Genomic DNA, 19,785 nt, shown 5'->3' with positions numbered 1-19,785 from the left:
CCCAAAAAAATAAAAAATCACAGTTATACAGAGATAAGTTTAATGGGCACACAGGAGACAAATAGGGATTTCCCTGGAATGGGTCAAATTACATCATATTTGGTCACTCATGTCTTTCATGCTAGTGTCATAAGTAACAAAGTATTTAACTCTGTAAGTTCAGTTGAAGCCTGGATGTTCGGAATATAAATAATTTGTATTTTGATTCATTGCAAAACCACAAATGGTTTGTATTTCAATCATGTGATCAGAGTGGAGGAAAAAAGTGACAGCTGGTAGATCCATGTCACCCCATAGAAGAGTGACAGCTGGTAGATCCATGTCACCCCATAGAAGAGTGACAGCTGGTAGATCCATGTCACCCCAAAGAAGAGTGACAGCTGGTAGATCCCTGTCACCCCATAGAAGAGTGACAGCTGGTAGATCCCTGTCACCCCATAGAAGAGTGACAGCTGGTAGATCCCTGTCACCCCATAGAAGAGTGACAGCTGGTAGATCCCTGTCACCCCATAGAAGAGTGACAGCTGGTAGATCCCTGTCACCCCATAGAAGAGTGACAACTGGTAGATCCATGTCACCCCATTGAAGAGTGACAACTGGTAGATCCCTGTCACCCCATAGAAGAGTGACAACTGGTAGATCCATGTCACCCCATTGAAGAGTGACAACTGGTAGATCTCTGTCACCCCATAGAAGAGTGACAGCTGGTAGATCCATGTCACCCCATTGAAGAGTGACAACTGGTAGATCTCTGTCACCCCATAGAAGAGTGACAGCTGGTAGATCCATGTCACCCCATAGAAGAGTGACAGCTGGTAGATCCCTGTCACCCCATAGAAGAGTGACAGCTGGTAGATCCCTGTCACCCCATAGAAGAGTGACAACTGGTAGATCCATGTCACCCCATTGAAGAGTGACAACTGGTAGATCCCTGTCACCCCATAGAAGAGTGACAGCTGGTAGATCCATGTCACCCCATAGAAGAGTGACAACTGGTAGATCCCTGTCACCCCATAAAAGAGTGACAGCTGGTAGATCCCTATCACCCCATAGAAGAGTGACAGCTGGTAGATCCATGTCACCCCAAAGAAGAGTGACAGCTGGTAGATCCCTGTCACCCCATAGAAGAGTGACAGCTGGTAGATCCCTGTCACCCCATAGAAGAGTGACAGCTGGCAGATCCATGTCACCCCATAGAAGAGTGACATCTGGTAGATCCATGTCACCCCATAGAAGAGTGACAGCTGGTAGATCCATGTCACCCCATAGAAGAGTGACAGCTGGTAGATCCATTTCACCCCATAGAAGAGTGACAACTGGTAGATCTCTGTCACCCCATAGAAGAGTGACAGCTGGTAGATCCCTGTCACCCCATAGAAGAGTGACAGCTGGCAGATCCATGTCACCCCATAGAAGAGTGACATCTGGTAGATCCATGTCACCCCATAGAAGAGTGACAGCTGGTAGATCCATGTCACCCCATAGAAGAGTGACAGCTGGTAGATCCATTTCACCCCATAGAAGAGTGACAACTGGTAGATCTCTGTCACCCCATAGAAGAGTGACAGCTGGTAGATCCATGTCACCCCATAGAAGAGTGACAGCTGGTAGATCTCTGTCACCCCATAGAAGAGTGACAGCTGGTAGATCCCTGTCACCCCATAGAAGAGTGACAACTGGTAGATCCATGTCACCCCATTGAAGAGTGACAACTGGTAGATCCCTGTCACCCCATAGAAGAGTGACAACTGGTAGATCCATGTCACCCCATTGAAGAGTGACAACTGGTAGATCTCTGTCACCCCATAGAAGAGTGACAGCTGGTAGATCCATGTCACCCCATTGAAGAGTGACAACTGGTAGATCTCTGTCACCCCATAGAAGAGTGACAGCTGGTAGATCCATGTCACCCCATAGAAGAGTGACAGCTGGTAGATCCCTGTCACCCCATAGAAGAGTGACAGCTGGTAGATCCCTGTCACCCCATAGAAGAGTGACAACTGGTAGATCCATGTCACCCCATTGAAGAGTGACAACTGGTAGATCCCTGTCACCCCATAGAAGAGTGACAGCTGGTAGATCCATGTCACCCCATAGAAGAGTGACAACTGGTAGATCCCTGTCACCCCATAAAAGAGTGACAGCTGGTAGATCCCTATCACCCCATAGAATAGTGACAGCTGGTAGATCCATGTCACCCCAAAGAAGAGTGACAGCTGGTAGATCCCTGTCACCCCATAGAAGAGTGACAGCTGGTAGATCCCTGTCACCCCATAGAAGAGTGACAGCTGGCAGATCCATGTCACCCCATAGAAGAGTGACATCTGGTAGATCCATGTCACCCCATAGAAGAGTGACAGCTGGTAGATCCATGTCACCCCATAGAAGAGTGACAGCTGGTAGATCCATTTCACCCCATAGAAGAGTGACAACTGGTAGATCTCTGTCACCCCATAGAAGAGTGACAGCTGGTAGATCCATGTCACCCCATAGAAGAGTGACAGCTGGTAGATCTCTGTCACCCCATAGAAGAGTGACAGCTGGTAGATCCCTGTCACCCCATAGAAGAGTGACAACTGGTAGATCCATGTCACCCCATTGAAGAGTGACAACTGGTAGATCCCTGTCACCCCATAGAAGAGTGACAACTGGTAGATCCATGTCACCCCATTGAAGAGTGACAACTGGTAGATCTCTGTCACCCCATAGAAGAGTGACAGCTGGTAGATCCATGTCACCCCATAGAAGAGTGACAGCTGGTAGATCCCTGTCACCCCATAGAAGAGTGACAGCTGGTAGATCCCTGTCACCCCATAGAAGAGTGACAGCTGGTAGATCCCTGTCATCCCATAGAAGAGTGACAGCTGGTAGATCCCTGTCACCCCATAGAAGAGTGACAGCTGGTAGATCCCTGTCACCCCATAGAAGAGTGACAGCTGTAGATCCCTGTCACCCCATAGAAGAGTGACAGCTGGTAGATCCCTGTCATCCCATAGAAGAGTGACAGCTGGTAGATCCATGTCACCCCATAGAAGAGTGACAGCTGGTAGATCCATGTCACCCCATAGAAGAGTAACAGCTGGTAGATCCATGTCACCCCATAGAAAACTGACTTTGCAAATCAGCTTTCAATTTCAAAAACTGCACTTTATGAGTGCAGATAATATAAAAGAAAACAATTCAAGGAAACTTTGCCTTTCTTCTCCAAGATACCATCTGCTTTCTGGCAACAATGTATGTTTTTACATCCAAGGCTGTTGGATCTGAAACACTCTGTCAACAACAGACTTCATTACTCACTTCCTACTGATTTTAATTTCATTTGCTAAGCTTTCTATTTTCGTTTTTTCCAATTTTAATGTCAATGCACATGGCCACTCCCCAAGCACAACACAACCCTCGCAAATGAAAACTCAATATAAATTCCCAAGAAACAGTAGATTTTTGGTTAATGCCACCTTATGTTTTTTGCTGATTGGTTCTTCATGGTTTCCATGCCAACCACACATCACCTGAGACTGGAATTCATAATGTGCAACAATGCTGAAAGAACGAATGCAAACATGACCGGCTAGCACAGAAAGAATAAAGGAGGTCAGAATCATGATACTGCATGGACGTGACAGGCGGAAGGGTCACGTGACACATCGCAGTCTCAACTGCAAAGGATGTGATAAAATGGGAGGAGAGAGAGGCACCTGCAGCATTAATTGGAGAATGCCAGTTTCTCTTTACTGGGAACAATGAGAAATCGCGGGTAAGGACAACTCTGAATGCAATATTTAGGGCACATGTATGACCAGAAGAAGATTAGTAAATACACAAGTCTAAATGGCATCTTTATAAAAATGGCTCCCTTCTGTAAAAAGCCAGAGAAATCAAAAAAGCTTAATCAAAGATCTCTTCCTGTAAGACAGCATGAACTGTTAGCGGAGGACCCCCACTCTGCCGCCAGACGCTGCGTTTGTAATCATAGTACAGCTGCATTTTTTTTCCACAGTGAAAAAAATCAAGAGGATATTTAAAACAGTGCCTTCTTTCACGACTCTTATCTAGCTAACCATGAAAACACCACCTTATCACTGAAAAAGATTTACCCACACAAATATCAATGATTTATTGAACATATATACTCATTCCATGCCAAGAAGTACATACATTTCACCCAGTTCCTTCTAGACCTCCAGCACCCAGCAAACACTGAGAATCCGCACGAGGTTTCATTGACAATGGACAGCCTCAATCAAAACACACATATCATTAGAAAAGCCAATTACTTCATAAATGCTCAGAAACCCAGGGGCATCAGGGAAACTCCCAAGAACCACAGAGTGTCTGAGTCGGCGCTTGTCTGTCCCTGTCCCTTGTGTTCGGTCAGCATTTGGCCAGTGGATGGTCACATGGATTGTTACATAACAACAAAGGGCTTTTCGCCCAAGACTCTCCCTTGGCTGTAATAGTAGCTCTCCAGGACCGGAGTTGGAGACCCCTGCTCTAGAATGTCAGCACGCCCAGGGGCGTTGGGTAGTCAGTCGACCTTGGACCTCCAGAGTAGGGTTGGGCGATATGGCAAAATAATTTATCACAATCATTTTTTTCCATATCAGTCAAAATCAATAATTAGCACAATACAATTCAAGTAATTATCTCTTTACTTCAAGGCTGCATATTTGCTTCAAATTCCATTAGAATTGCCCTTAAACAGAGAAACATGAAAAAGATAATTGAATGTACTGGAAAATGAAATCCAATTTTAATAAATAAACCATAAAAATAAACTTGATTGCCCTGGGCGATAACACTAGATAAAGCAGACAGTACGCTTTGTTGCTGTGTTTTTCTCTGACTACCTTAACTGTCATTACAGGAAATGGGTCTAACTTTACTGATAGAGTTGTCACCAGTGTTATAATAGATTTAATTTTTTATTTTGTTTTTATTTTTATATAATTTTCGATTTTGCATTTGAAATCCAGTTTAGTTTTGGTTTTCACTGCGGTTTTATTTGTTTGTATTTTAAAGACAGGCCTGCATATCTGTCTGATCTTTAGAAAATCCTACATATGCACAATATGCACAATATGTGGTGCTTGTGTCCTCAAAGTGGGCAAAACATGTTACAGGTATTACTAATGTTCATTAAAGAGTAAACAAATCAACTGATTCAGTAAGTATTAGTAAGAATTGTAATGGAAAGCATTTGACCTTTGGTTTTCTTTTATTTCATTCAGATTCAGAATTCAGATTCAGATTCAGAATTCAGATTCAGAATTCAGATTCAGAATTCAGATTCAGAATTCAGATTCAGAATACTTTATTGATCCCGGAGTAAATTATGTGGTTTCAATTAGTTACAAAGCAATACCCTATTTTTAGTTTTCATTTAGTTTATTTTCATATGGTTTCTTATTGTTATGGTGAACAATAATGACCCTTGTTGTCACCCGTCCCGCAATGAAAAATAAAATGCTTTGTCCCGTTAAACAATACAGGAGACGGTTTGTCCTGTATTTCCTCAGATTGAAAGTGCAAATCCAAAATTGCTGGTGTGTGTAGACTTGCAATCTGTATTTATACTGGATGGCAGTGCTTCAAGTGGTGAAATGAGTTGCCAGTATTTCCAGTTTTAGTTACAAGTTTTCAGCAGAGTTCACGCTACACGACACCAGTCTGATGGACTTTAAACTTCAAAAAGAACCACTATACCACCAACGTCTTTTTTAACTTGTTGACACATATATACTTTCAAAAGAGGTAGTGTACTGTCCCTTTCTTCACCGACAAGGAGGAAGCGCTTATCTGTTCCTTGATGTTACCAAAACAGCAGCATATGCTTTGCTCCGCTAATTCGATAAAGCTTGCTGGGTGTTTGGTGTAGGCTGTCTCCTCTACCGTGTGAATTGCGTGTTTGAATTGCGTTTGTTTCTGACTTTCTGTGATGTGTGGTATCAAGCAAAGTTTCTTTCTTATGAACAGTATAGTGAAGTTTCTCATTTTCTTCTGGTTTACATCTGCTGACGATAAGTCAATATATCGTTTATTTCACACAGACCTTACAAAGCCAATAATAAACTTCATTCATTCTGTATGGTCGCATTAATGCAACAGCACATCTGAGGATTTGTCAATCAATCAATCAATCAATAAATATATTATCATTATTATTGCTACTACTACAACAACTACTACTAATAATAATAATAATAACAATAATATATTGTGTGTGAGTGCATATGTGTGTGTGTGTGTGCGAGCGGGTTTACCTATCCTTATGGGGACATTATGTCCCCATAACGTGATAAATATCCGTTTTTTTCCCTTATGGGGACCGGTTTCCTGGTCCCCATAAGGGAAAACTCTATTTTATAAAAATCGGTGACTGCTATGAAAAAACTAAAAATGCTAAAACTCTTGTATTTTGTTAGTTTACTTATGGTTATGGTTAGGGCAGGGTAAGGGTTAAGGTTGTCATAAATATCGTTTTTTTCCCCTAATGTGGACCGGTTTCCTGGTCCCCATAAGGGAAAACTCTATTTTATAAAAATCGGTGACTGCTATGAAAAAACTAAAAATGCTAAAACTCTTGTATTTTGTTAGGTTACTTATAGTTATGGTTAGGGCTGGGTAGGGGTTAAGGTTGTCATAGTTAGCGTTAGCATTTTTCCCATTGAAATGAATGAGCGGTCCCCATAAGGATATGTTTACCGTACATGTGCGTGTGTGTGTATGTGTGTGTGTGTGTGTATGTGTGTGTGGTCACGTATATATTACATTGATAAAAAACTTTTTTTGATGCTGTAGGGTCCACCTTTTTGGTCCCCAATCAAAAACCTAAAAATGCCAAAAGTGTTGTGGGGGAACAATGGCGCTGTTGTCTCACAGCTCTGGGACCAGGGTTCCAGGCTCCGCCTTAATTGGCTCTAAGTGTGTGGACTTTGCATGTTCTCCCTGTGTCGTCGTGGGGTTTCCTGCAGGGACTCCGGGTTCTCCCCACAGTCCGAAAACATGTTGAGGTTAATTGGAGTTACCAAATCGCTTGTAGCTGTGAATGATGTATATGTGCCCTGTGATGGGTTGGTGCCCCATCCTGGGTAGTTCTCTGCCTTGTGCCCTGTGATGGGTTGGTGCCCCTTCCTGGGTAGTTCTCTGCCTTATGCCCAAAGGCTCCAGAGTCCGCCCCCCCCCAACCCTGAATAGGACAAGAGGTTTCAGCAAATGGATGGATGGGCAGTTGGTTGTATTGTGTTTGGTTACTAATAGTTAAGATTAGGACTTGCTAGGGTAAAGGTCATCATTGTTGGGGTTAGGGTTTTGCCCAAAGAAATTAATGGAGAGTCCCCACAAAGACATGAATACAAACGTGCGTGTGTGTGTGTGTTTGTGTGTGTGTGTGTAAAAGTATCTTCTATAAGAAATAAAAATGCAGGAATACAAGACAGGAGTGTAAGATGCTTTTCACTGATATTCTTCCCTGTTAAAAAAAAATTCTCAGCCCTCTCCACTTTGACAGAACTTCAGCTGTTGGACTGAAAACTGTCAAGGAGCAAAGACACAACCACTAAATTTAAGTGAAACTGGTGTACTAATCAGGTTATTAAAAAAAATCTAAAAATTAAGCATTTCATTTTCTTACTTTCAATGCTTTTGTTTTTTTCTGGTGCAAGTATCGGTCTTTTGCATATTTTTTTTAGTTATTATATTGCTGTTGTGTCCCTACAGGATGAGTCTGAGTAAGGTTCCAGCTACAGGTGGAGATCGCTCTTGGCGCTCGTACACTCTACCATCTGACCTGCAGTGAGCAAGTTTTCCATGTTCTCCATGTATATGCAGCAACCCAGCAAGCACAGAATATTCAACTAATATTAGCTTATGCTTCTTCTGTGGTTAGTTTTCTCATAACATTTAGAGAATGTTCTCCAAACTTTGTTTTGAACTAAAAACTAACCATAGGACAACCAAACAAACCTTCAGGGACAATTTCTGTAATCAAAAATTGCTAACTGGGAAGGGCCTAGACGTGGGTATGGATGGTAAGGACATGTCCCTATCAATATTGTGGGACTGCCAACGGAGGATACCCCCAATATTTAACTTGATTCTTTCATCCCCACTCAATAAACAAACCTTTATATTTAAATTATTATGTTGGGCCCCCCCAGTGTCACACTCTCTCCAACGCCCTTGTTTAACAGCCTTGAACTATTATTCCCTTTTCTCTCATACTGTTGTAATTCGACTGAAACCCCGTTATAACGCCTTATAGACTAAAGAGATCCATCAAAACCTCTGTGAGGATTATATTCACACCTCATGATAATCAACTGTTACCACAGTCACCCGTTTCGTCACACGACCTACTGTACTTTATATATTTAATATATTTCACAGACTACATAGCCTACTTATTCGGATGCCTGCATTACAACTTTTACATACTTTGGACAAATTTAAACGTAACCCAGATAGACGATTTATGTTTCTGCATTTACGATAAGCAGACACTTTCTTATCAAGTAGTCCATGCGAAACTTTTTTTTTCCCCAAATCAGATTTCCCTTTCTGAGTAACAGCGCGACCACATGCTTACAGCCTTCGATCCGCGCCGCCTCCGGCATCCCACACTGGGCCACATCGCACACGTGCGTCCCGGTACAGTACAGACACTGATAAGAATAGGGTCTCCAATGAATGCTGTTCTTTGTATCAGCAGCAGCAGATATGTCACTGACTCACTGTTCGAAGTGACAGTAAGTATAAAACAAAACAGAAACCGCCGTGCATTACCTTTTCCATTTTGCCAGGCTGTGTACCAAGACAGGCTGAGAAAACTGGAAAGGAACATAACCACGATGGCAGCCGATGCATTTCTGAGCCTCATTTCATTTCAGCTGTTTTCAAGGTGCTGATCTCCTAGCAGATGTTTTTCTTTTTTTGTTTTTCCTTCCAGAACTACTGTAGGATATTGTGAACAGTTATAAGCCCCCGCCGATATCGCGCTTCCCAGTCGCAAAAATCCGTGGGATCGCTTCACCACTGCGAAGTGACGCTGGTGGGGAAGATGACAGACCAGCGGTATATATTGTATGCAGCTTTCTCCAAGCACCGATCAACCGCAGTGATTTTGCCACCAGCAGCCAGTTATTGAACTGAGTTCACCCAAGTAGCTGTCAGGAAGAGGTATAAGCTAAATAGGTGTCACTTTCTTCCCTACGTCAGAGATACATCCCAGGAAAATCGCAAGCTCGTTTTCTTTACATTTCCTTGCGTAATATTGCTATTCAGAATTCCACAGCTGTCGTGAATACCACGCTAACATTACTTGTATCTTGGTTTGGTCCTTGGTTGACAAAGACATACTTTCATATAGACATATTGTCTGTGGGTTTCAAAGTAATAGGCTATAATTAGGCTACGAATTACATTTTACATTACTAAATACATATGAGGCATGGCAGTACGTGATTATATTATTTTAAAATGCATTAGTAACTTACTAATTGTACTTAGAAAAGCATTAGTATCTTACTAATTGTTCTGGTACGTCGATCACGTAGGCTATAAAGCATTTTTAATATATAGGACCCATTGAAAGCTTGACTGGCCACCTACCTTACCTTAGATCTCCAGCTCGAAATAGGCTATTTTGACTTCAAACTATAGCTTACCGACGTTTTGGTTAAATGACTGGCTTTAAATTAAGAATTTATTTTCATATAATATAACAGGATGTTGGAAACATTTTAGTACTTAAAATTGAGTTATGTATTAAGAAACGGATTAATTAAAATGTATTAACTAGGAGAAATAACTATTTCGCTGGGGTTCCTTGAATATTTTATATCGGAGCCTGCCCCTCAGATTAATGTGTGAACAATAAACTTCTATTCACACTAAGTCCACCATCTTGTGGCTGAAATTTAGTACTGCAATTTTATAGGCCTATCTCACTTACCAACCTCAGGTAATAGGCCTATAGGCCTAATTAATTATGTTAAGTTCAGAATTAAATAACCTCAGGATATCCATAAAATATTTTTGGGACATTAATCACTTTCCCTTAAAGGTGTATCAGATTATATTAAATATTTAAGTGCAAATCAGATGCAGCCATTGCAGCCATTTCACATTGGCTCAATCGGTGGCGCTGTTGCCGCACACAGGATTGTTGGTTCGACTTTTGCATGGTCTCACTGTGTTCTGTGGCTTTCCTTTGGATACCCAGATTTCCTCCTACTGTCCTAAGACACGGACTTATGCTGATTGGAGTCTCTACAATTAAGCTAAAACATGACTGTATGAGTGGGTGTATTTGGAGTTGCATCCTATCTGTGATGTACCCAGGCCTAGACTGCGATTGAAAATCACCCCCGGACTTTTGGGGTTCCTCCACGAAAAATTTTGCTAACCCACATACCCATTGGTCGACCGGGAAAACGACGAGTATGCCAGATGACCATTAGAAGATGGACGGATGTAGCCGATATATTTCAGTCGATAGCAACTGAAGTGTACTTTATCCGTTTTTGGTCATTTTGGTCAATGCACTCCAAACATTCACCGTCTCTTTTAACTGTAGTGATACAGACTGAGTATGGGCTCCACCGCCCCATTTCAGTATTTTTTTTCTTGATCTCATCAAGGTCCGTGAAGTTATCTTTTAACCTTCTCTCTCTTTCCTGATTATATTTCTGCTACAAGGAGAACGCTTTCCGAATCGACTCGTGGAAACTACGCTTTGAGTGATCCTAGATATAAAAGAATAAACTAATTAATTGTATTGGCCAATATATAAAAATATTTTTAAATAATTAAAAATAATTTTAAAAAGTCACATTTCATTTTCACTGTTCTATACTTTGCAACACAATAATAATACCCACTGGAAACGCGGAGCAAACAACTGCATTTATTTAGTTTAGTTGTTTTTAAGTAACTTGATGAGAGGTTTAATTGAAGTTTAAGCGACGTAAAATGCATAACAGTTTTGTTTTATTTTGTTATTTCAGATCGGGATCTGCTCCCAGTCTAAATACCGTAGCCTACATATTTATAGGAACGTAGTTTCGAAGTCTGGAGCAAATATTTCAGGTCGGGAGTAGAAACGGGACGGACGCATCGTTTAGTGTCCTGTGGCGTGTCGGAATGCTTAGCGTAATGTTTTAATATCTGTTTTTATCTTCTTTTTTGGCATTCCCATACGTAATTATTACATAGAAAGACAGCGCAAAAGGCTCGTTTGGATCTGCCTTGGCAGCAGTAGCACAATGGCCTGGCTCTGCAAAGTAATTCAGAGACCATCTGCGTTTAGCACGGTAAGGTCAAAATGAATGAAAGGGATCTACACATCTCTGGACCGATAAATACAGTCCATCCGTTTGGGTTACAAAATGTTAAAGAAATGGCCCTGCTATAGACGAAACTGTGGTGGTTTTACATTAAAATTTTGTTCGCGTTTTAAACTTAAAGGTGTTTTGCATCAGACTCGAACGTTATATTTTGAATTCTGATTAACTCTCAGGTTTTTCTCCCCAGAATTTGGTGGAAACGACATTATTTCCATGGATAGTCTTAACACGCAGCAAATTCACCAAATCTCGTATTCCAAAAGAGGTATGGAAGAGTTCAGTCATAACTCAGAAAAAATATTGAGATCATGTGTTATGAAATGATGTAATATAGGAAATTTGTGATATGCATGATGAATTTAAAAACAAATAACAGCAAATAATTGCCTCGTACGTTCAGGTGTTTGAAGAACGAGCTAAGGAGCATGAAAAATACGGAGGGGACCCGGAGCTGCCGCACAAACTACACGTTATTACGCGGATCAAGAGCGTAAAGCGACGTCCTTATTGGGAGAAGAAAATCATTGAAGACTTCGGTCTCGGAAAGGTTTTTATCCCTCGCGCTAATTGCAGCCACTGTGCGTACATCGAAGCACCGGTCTGTGACACTGAAAATGCATCCTTTCCTTTTCAGTCCCATTCGCCGCGTGTTCACAAGAACATTCCGTCTGTTAACGAAAAACTGAAAATTATAAAGCACCTAGTCAAGTAAGTCGTTACGTCATGGATTTGTAAGGAAGGGTGTTTTGTGGGATTTTCCCCCCTCATTTTAACACAATTACACTTGTTCGAACTAAATATCAGTATATTCAAGTATTATGTTGGTAGAATGATACAGAATCAAGTAATCCATAGCAGTTCAACTGGCTAGATTACCGATTCATGTTTTTCTAAAAATTACACTGCTCAACAAAGATTTTGTCAATTTTATCAGCCATAGTTTTTGATAGATGTCATTTTTAGTCATCTGTATTAGGAATGTGTGGGTATATTAAAGTTTACTTTAGGAAAAAATATTTTATACTGTAAGTCTGTTTTGCCAGACTTTACAGGCTGTAACACATTTGGACATGTTGACACAGGATGCTGCTCCCTCTGTAACCCATCATCTTGCCAGATGATGCTCTTCAAGCCAAGTGGAAAATCATGTAGAACAGTCTCTTCCATCATGCACATATACTGTCAATATATATATATATATATATAGCGTCAAAGTCCTTGTAGGAATTAGATATATGAATTCAGCAAAAAAAATCACCTGTTTTGATTCATGACAAAAAGTAAAGAATTTACCAGTGTTATTATTAGCAATTTAGATAATTTAAAAATGTTTTATACTTGGCATTGAAGTAGACCCATGTGATTAATCTCTATACCAATTTCGTGTTGATCATTCGCTTTTTAATGAATTTGATTTGTAAAGTGTCATTACCTCATACCCAGGATACAGCCGCTGAAGCTCCCTCATGGCCTGCCTGCTGAAGGGGAAATGGCATACACTTTCTTAAGCAGCACGGGAGAACTGGTCATTCAACGATGCCTCAAACCGTCGGAACAGAAGGCTCTGGAGTCATAGCCCATTATGCCACATACACTGCTCTTGTAAAATTAACCCTTAAAAGTTCCGTTTAGAGCTTTTTTTGTAGTAAACATTGCAAGTATTTAAATAGGTGTGAATAAAGTTCATGTGATGAGTTTAACCTTTTGTGTGGAAGTTATCCTGTAGATCTCAATGGAGACCATTTAAAATGAATTATGTATTGAACAAAGAGCCAAATAGCCAATTCTAAGTGATTTATTAAGATAAAGTATCTTCATAGAAAAACTCAGACCTGTGTTACTGCACCAACACATGGCAAAGAGTGGAAGAGAGCTTCCTTGGCACTTATTTGTTGTCCAGAGCTAGTTGAATTTCTTCAAGAACCCAGCATCAATCCAACAAAAAGTTCCTTTATATATGGGCAAATGACACTTGGCATGAAAAAAAATGGGGAAGATATGGGGGAAACACAGAAAGGAAAAAAAAATGATAGTTAAAAATACTTGAATCAATCTGTGGTTTAGTTTGGGTTTTAAGGACTGACTAAAGGAAGTCCTGAGAAGAGATTGTGCAGGAAACAGCCCCTAATCATCGTCGGATTCAGAGTCCGAATCATATCCTTTCCCTCGGATTGTCTTCTTGTCTACCTTGGTGAACTTTGAGCTGGACTTTTGAGCAGCTGTAGGGGGTTCCAACAGATTGCCGCTGAGAACAAAGAAAAGGCAAATTAACGGATCTACAAGAAAAGGTGGCGTATGTCATCACATGTCAAGGGAGATTTATACATTTTTTGAAGATTTAACATTAAATCAGTGTTATTGCTAACAAAGCAAAACTATAAGAAAACATTTTCATAAACTGAAATAAATTAAAAATACACCTAAACAAAAACGAATTATTCTTTTGAAAATTTAATGAAAATAAACATAAAATTTCCAGTACTGTTTTAAAATACTTCTTAGCTAAATGTTTATCTTTTCTTCTTGATTGAAGTCATTCAGGGAAATATAATTCAGTATATTGCCTTTACATGAGCTTTAATACCTTGAACTTGTTTTGCCCAATTTGTGGATATCAGTACATAATGTGAAGTGTTTTCATGTAGGATTCTCTAAAGATTATGCATATAAAATAGCTCCACAACTTTCAGTCTAAACCTAGAAATAAAATGACTAACTTAAACTGAAACTAATATACAGAAACTATATAAGTATTTATAAAATATTAACTAATAAAACCATATTTTAACTAAAAACTAAACTGATCTGAAATGAAAACAAAATACATATCCATCGATTTTCTAAACTGCTTATCCTTCTGGGTCGTGGGGGGGGGGGGGGGGGGGGGTCTGGAGCCTATCCCAGATGCTACAGGCATGAGGCGGGGAACAACCCAGGATCGGGGGGCCAGCCCATTGCAGGGCACATTCACACACCATTCACTCACACATGCACACCTATGGGCAATTTAGTAACTCCAATCAGCCTCAGCATGTCTTTGGACTGTGGGGGGAAACCGGAGTACCCGGAGGAAACCCCACGACAACACGGGGAGAACACGCAAACTCCACACACATGTAACCCAGGTGGAGACTTGAACCCTGATCCCAGAGGTATGAGGCAACAGTGCTAACCACTGCACCACCATGTAACACTGCATTAAACAACTTAACTTTAAAGTAAAAACACTTTGCTTTTTAGTTACAAACTCTGATTCCTTTGTGCATTTTCTAAACGAGTTACCTGTAATTAATTATATCTGAGCAGCCCAACCGCCATTCCAGCATCTCTGTGGAAAACTCGTCCGTGTTCCCCAGGTCTGTGAATCCAACCACGTAGTCCTTGGTCTTGCCATCCTTGACCAAAGCCATGGTAGGGATGATCTTGATCCGCAGGCGCTCAGTGAGAAATGGCGCCTTCTCCACGTTGAGTTTAATGAACTTTGTCTCCAGGTGCTTCTTTGCCAGGATGGCAAGGTGCTTGTCTAGGATTTTACACCTTTGATAACAATAGAACGGAATAGAACAGACATAGCTGAGACCAAGTTTTGGGGTGACAGCACAGGGTCGGCCGGCAACCTGGAGCAGCTGGTGATAAGCACCTCGGTCAAGGGACTGATGGTGGCATCACTGACAACCATGGTATTTGAACTAACAACCTTCTGATCACCGGTGCAGAGTCACACGCCACCCCATGGTTTTACAAATAATTATTTAATGAGAGCTATACAATGAGGTAAACAAATTACCAGAGGCATAAGCACATACCTGAAAGTAGAGTCTCTGTAGAAATGGCAAACAACGTTCTTGCTTTCTTTAACCTCAGCAAAGAAATCCTTCTCACTGGGAATCTCTCTGTATTCACCATGTCCTTTTGAGAGCCATTCCTTAAAAAGCAAAGATTGCCAACTTTTCAACAACAAGCATATTGGTTTTAATGACTTTCTATTCTACCAGATAATTTACTACTCAACCCTTAACCAATTTTTGTGCTACTCTGTAACCCTGATTTAACATCAGAGTGGTGTGCAAAACATGTGCTGCTGGAACATGAGCTTTTTCATTATTGAGAGTGATTGGACAAGGTCTACGAGGCCAAGAAGTGTGCTATCCAATGACAGTTCAGAGCCTCTAAGCTCGTATTGAATTGCAAGCTGCCTAAAAACAAAGAAGGTCGGCCTCTAGGAAACACAAAGACTCTTCGTGCTGTAACTGCGTTACCTGCTTTTGCTTCTGGGCTTTCTTGAGGGCTTCCAGCCTCCTCTCCTTCAGCTTCTCCAGCTCATCCTCATCTAGTCTATCCAGCTTCTCCAGCTCTGCATCCAGCTGCTCCTCCACCAGCCTCGCCGACTGGAGCACCTGCTGCTCCAGCACCTTGGCCACAATGTCCATCGACTGACTCGCCATTACCTCCAGCGGCTGACAGAAAGACAAAACGTCGGCTATAAAGTTCAGATTACAGAAGATGACTGGCCGGTCACGTCAAATACCATAACCCATGTATGTAATGATCACAGTTCATTTGTTCTTTATTATACACATATGGCCTGTGAAAAGGTAGTATTAATTAGTTAATTAGTATTAAGAGTTATGTCTGAAGGAGATTACCATGACAGCAGATGCTTTCACTTACACATGAAGTAGCCAAACGCAAGAATCGGCAAGAAGTGTATATGCTTGTATTCTAAGAATTGACATAAAAGTCGGGACGTCACAGTTGTGGGAAAAAGAAATGTCCTAAAAAAGCAAGGGACACTCTGAGTATGAATTAATGAATAAGATTACAGGGACATGCGGGTTTAAGTCAAAAACTCTACAGATCGGCAGAGCAGTAAAAAGAAATTAAAGCAACTGACCGAAGTCAACCGGGTCAGCTGTTCATAAGAACGACAGCTTGTGGGGAGAAACTGCTCATACCTGCTTGTTTTGGCGCACAAGGATATGTAAAGAATACAACAAAAATCTCAGAGCAACAAGTTTACTCGGAATGTAAAAACTCACTATTATCAATTCAGCACATAACATCGGATGAATTAAGTACAACCTTACGGGTTGACAGACGTCAAATTTGTTAAAAATGTAGCATCCATGTAAACGTTTTATAAGACAGTAAGAGGGAATGGGAAGACAGGGAAACTAATGTGCCGGATTTCAAATACTTCTCATGGGTGGGCTGAATGTTTTTAAAAATAAAACTTAAGGTTGAACTCTTGTTCGGCAACTGAAAAGCAAGACACAATAATCCAGCCACCTTGAGGAATATCCCATTCGCCATTCAATACAGCGTATATCTCATTACATTTGGTGACCGCCCATGTTCTGTGGCGTTTATATGCAATACTTGAGAATCTGTACTTAGACACAACCTTAAATTGATTTTGACGAGCGATGTTACTACTGAGAGGATGTATGCAACACACAGCGCCATGGTTACGGTACACCAAGGTCCAGATTCTGCGCCTAACCCTGCTAACAGCAAGAAAATTAACCTAAAACAAAAAGACTTGCCTACGGACATATGTATTATTCTAACTGAAATATTTAGTTTTTACCGGTTACTTACAGCGATGAACTTCTGCATCGTGCAGTATTAATACCGCGCCCATTTTAATTACATATACCTATATATACTACAACAGCAACACTGTTAAAACCACATTTAACAAACACTCATAGCGTTACATTGTATAAAATATGTCACATACGCCGGCATATCTTTCTGGTAATTATTTTGTTATACGAGGTAGTAGCGGTTACTTAGCTTACCCCAGATACAGACGCACCGACAGCCCTCCTTTAGCTCGAACAAAGATGGTCAAAATCTAACGTCACTCTAAAGCGCCAAACAAGCCTACGTTGTTCTAAAGCGCCTAGAAAACAACGCGTCACTCTGAAGCGTCGGTCACGTTTCTCTAAAGCGCCGCGACAAAGAAAGCGTTCATATTTATGCTCGTCCGACAAGATTTCAGAATGAAGTCTGATAGGTGGCCGATATACCTGAAAGACAAAGAATAACGCAGTTTCTTCAGATGTATTGAACTGTGAAAACATTTGTAACAGTGAGATTTGTTTGCGTTTTCCTGACTATGGGACAATTTGGGAGGAGAGAGAGACTCAGAGAGAGTGTACTGCACAAAGCCTATCAGTTATGATTAAAATACTGTATATTTAAAGTAAGAACGGTTAAGTCATCAAGTGTTACCGGGTGCACTGGTGTGCATTCTCTCTTACCTCTAATACTGAATAAATTATGTTTTTTTTTGCCCAGGAAATAGCAGCACCTGGACTTCTAGGTGTAAATGCAGCCCCGGAGAGGGAATGTTAGAATGTTAATATCTAATGTCCTTCATTTAACCTTGGAATGGATCATCAGCTTCAGTGGCAGACTGTCATCACCAGTACAAGGATCTCCAGCTTTCTGATTGGTCACATGTAGGGGGCTGTGTACTGGCCTGGATTAACCATATGGGCGTTTGGGCTCAAGCTCGGGGCACCCTGTCCTCGAGGGGGTGCCCAAATTCAGTCCGCGGGCTGGAGCTCTGCACATTGTTGGGTTTCCCCTCATTTAACACAACCCATTCAACTAATTTTCAGCTAAGGAACAGGACACATGGTACAAACAAAAGAAGATGGACTCTAAAGAATCAACTTTAAAGGGGAGAGCACATTTAATGCACAGTAACTTTTCACTTATACAAAAGGTAACGGATGTTAATTACAACTGAAAAGTGAGGTGGCACTTTCCTAAGTAGCCCTTTGCTTAATTGATTGTTTGATTGTGGTGAAATTTATCCCCTCCCTACAGAGAAATAAAATTAGTTCTATGCCTGTCTTCACAAAACTGAAGTTTGTCAGAGATATCTGTACACCACAGCAGTAGGGACTAAACACTTCTGTGACTCACGCTAGAGCAGGTATCTTCAAATCTGGACCTCAAATTCCAAATCCATGCCTTGTTTTCAATTCTCCCAGGTAGTTAGTTTAATAGTTACTGATTCTGATTGGTCAGAGGCTTCATACCCGGCTCACAGGTAAAGGAAAGCTGGAAAACCAGCAGGGCTTGGACCCTGAGGACAGTGACTTGAATAACCCTGCGCTAGAGAGTTCTGGTCCATGCAGATCGCTTTCTGGCTTAGCTCTGCCCCCAGCAGCCTCCTGATCTGCCAGCCCTGTGGTGGGTCTGTACTTTGATGAGATAGTTGTGCATGAATGGGCCACGATGGGCCTCTACACAGGGTGCATCAGGTACTAGCCAGACACCACCTCACCCTGAACACTGAGAAATGTATGTGCTGTATGTCTGCCATTGCGATTGTGGGGTTTATAAAGGCAATTCAACACATTATATACACACAGACACACATACATACGTGTGTATATACCTCAGTTTCTGTGGTTGGGTCTTTGAAATTCGAACATTGCTTGGACTAGCTTATTGCCTTAAACTCCAGTAGGTAGAGTTCTGTCCCTGTATCCTGATGGTCATAGACCTCCAGGCGCTCACAGCCTTGCCTGGGGCATCCAAACACTCAGCCCAGATTGCTGTAGCTGCTGATCCTCCAGGCTCCAGCGGTATAAATTCATCCTGCGCTTCATTCCTGGTTGTGACACCATTGTGCCAGAGCTGCTGTCCCACCCCACCCACATCCCCGCTGATCCATAGAAGCTGACGGCATCTACAGTAGATGTTTTGCTCATCATCTTTTCAAAAGTGCAGTTCTCAGTTGGTGAGCAGTAGCAGGCTAGCAGAGGAAGGAGACCAGTAAAACTTACTGACATTTAATTAACGCACAGCAATTTTACGATGAAATAGTTACAATGGGGCTGATTGATTGGAGAGTGACAATCAAATTGCCTTTCTCTCCAATAATGATGACTGTAGTGACTGAGGCACAAGTACCCAAGTGAGACCAGCAAACAAGGCACTGTACTGAAATGGCCAGCCATATACTCATCATCCAGCCCCCTATCAAGCTTCTCTGAGTTTGTTGCAGACGTGGAAAGTTCAGGTCCAGAAAGTACAAATCCAGACCAAGATTTTGTTTCAACCAACCAGTTGAGTATCTGTGAATGAGACTCTTCATACTCAGCTGGTTAAGACTGTTCAGCAGCGTGTGATTTGGCAGAGTGGCTGGTACCTCGCCTGTGTGCGTTAAACAATGGTCCTAAAAAAACACAACCTCTTTGAAGTGCTTATTGCAGTGTAAAAACACTCATGCTAACCCATTAGCAGACTGCAGTCACATATATGCAATGCAAAACATAAATATTTGGACAGCTACACATTTTAAGCTCTTTAGGCTTTGTACATCAACATCTTGAATTTGAATATTGAAAGAAATGCATAGGAACTGGGATCATTTTTATGCATACAGTGGATCTCAAAAGTCAACACAATCCTG

At 41.3% G+C, this 19,785-nt stretch overlaps 3 protein-coding genes across 10 annotated transcripts in view; 1 reads left to right on the top strand and 2 right to left on the bottom strand.

Annotated features, from left to right (window-relative positions):
- Positions 1-19,785, bottom strand: part of LOC111843672 (alpha-1,3-mannosyl-glycoprotein 4-beta-N-acetylglucosaminyltransferase A-like) — a 123,058-nt gene that overhangs the window by 23,941 nt on the left and 79,332 nt on the right. For 2 of the 8 annotated variants that reach the window (XR_011982853.1, XM_023811433.2), the window contains exon 1: positions 8,785-9,294. The exons of 2 other annotated variants lie outside the window; for them this stretch is intronic. Coding sequence is in view for 2 of the 6 variants with exons in the window: in XM_023811433.2 (XP_023667201.1) it covers positions 8,785-8,878 (94 nt within the window). In the remaining 4 variants the exon portion in view is untranslated. Of the gene's footprint in view, positions 1-8,784; positions 9,305-9,609; positions 9,831-19,785 lie in introns of those variants that run through there. 4 more of the 8 variants (XR_002838227.2, XM_023811436.2, XM_023811437.2 and 1 more) reach the window with 4 other exon arrangements.
- Positions 11,063-13,045, top strand: mrpl30 (mitochondrial ribosomal protein L30). Its single transcript, XM_023811439.2, has 5 exons — positions 11,063-11,312; positions 11,533-11,610; positions 11,746-11,892; positions 11,980-12,053; positions 12,789-13,045. The coding sequence occupies exons 1-5, from the start codon at positions 11,265-11,267 to the stop codon at positions 12,919-12,921; spliced, it is 480 nt and encodes a 159-aa protein (XP_023667207.1). The 5' UTR covers positions 11,063-11,264; the 3' UTR covers positions 12,922-13,045.
- txndc9 (thioredoxin domain containing 9) lies at positions 13,125-17,272 on the bottom strand. The gene is made up of 5 exons (XM_023811438.1): positions 17,150-17,272; positions 15,605-15,802; positions 15,152-15,270; positions 14,628-14,882; positions 13,125-13,590 (listed from the first exon to the last, which is right to left on the bottom strand). The coding sequence occupies exons 2-5, from the start codon at positions 15,788-15,790 to the stop codon at positions 13,470-13,472; spliced, it is 681 nt and encodes a 226-aa protein (XP_023667206.1). The 5' UTR covers positions 15,791-15,802; positions 17,150-17,272; the 3' UTR covers positions 13,125-13,469.

Source organism: Paramormyrops kingsleyae, chromosome 16 (assembly GCF_048594095.1).
Source record: "Paramormyrops kingsleyae isolate MSU_618 chromosome 16, PKINGS_0.4, whole genome shotgun sequence".
Lineage (NCBI taxonomy): Eukaryota > Metazoa > Chordata > Actinopteri > Osteoglossiformes > Mormyridae > Paramormyrops > Paramormyrops kingsleyae.
This window is presented reverse-complemented; position numbering and strand designations above follow the sequence as displayed.

Excerpts from the sequence above, each read along its gene's own strand:
- mrpl30 (XM_023811439.2), top strand. The coding sequence starts at position 11,265 with ATGGCCTGGCTCTGCAAAGTAATTCAGAGACCATCTGCGTTTAGCACG. Across the intron at positions 11,611-11,745 it reads AATCTCGTATTCCAAAAGAG|GTGTTTGAAGAACGAGCTAA; the intron begins GTATGGAAGAGT and ends TCGTACGTTCAG. Across the intron at positions 12,054-12,788 it reads ATTATAAAGCACCTAGTCAA|GATACAGCCGCTGAAGCTCC; the intron begins GTAAGTCGTTAC and ends CCTCATACCCAG.
- txndc9 (XM_023811438.1), bottom strand. The coding sequence starts at position 15,790 with ATGGCGAGTCAGTCGATGGACATTGTGGCCAAGGTGCTGGAGCAGCAG. Across the intron at positions 15,271-15,604 it reads AAGCCCAGAAGCAAAAGCAG|GAATGGCTCTCAAAAGGACA; the intron begins GTAACGCAGTTA and ends TTGCTTTTTAAG. Across the intron at positions 14,883-15,151 it reads TACAGAGACTCTACTTTCAG|GTGTAAAATCCTAGACAAGC; the intron begins GTATGTGCTTAT and ends TTGTTATCAAAG.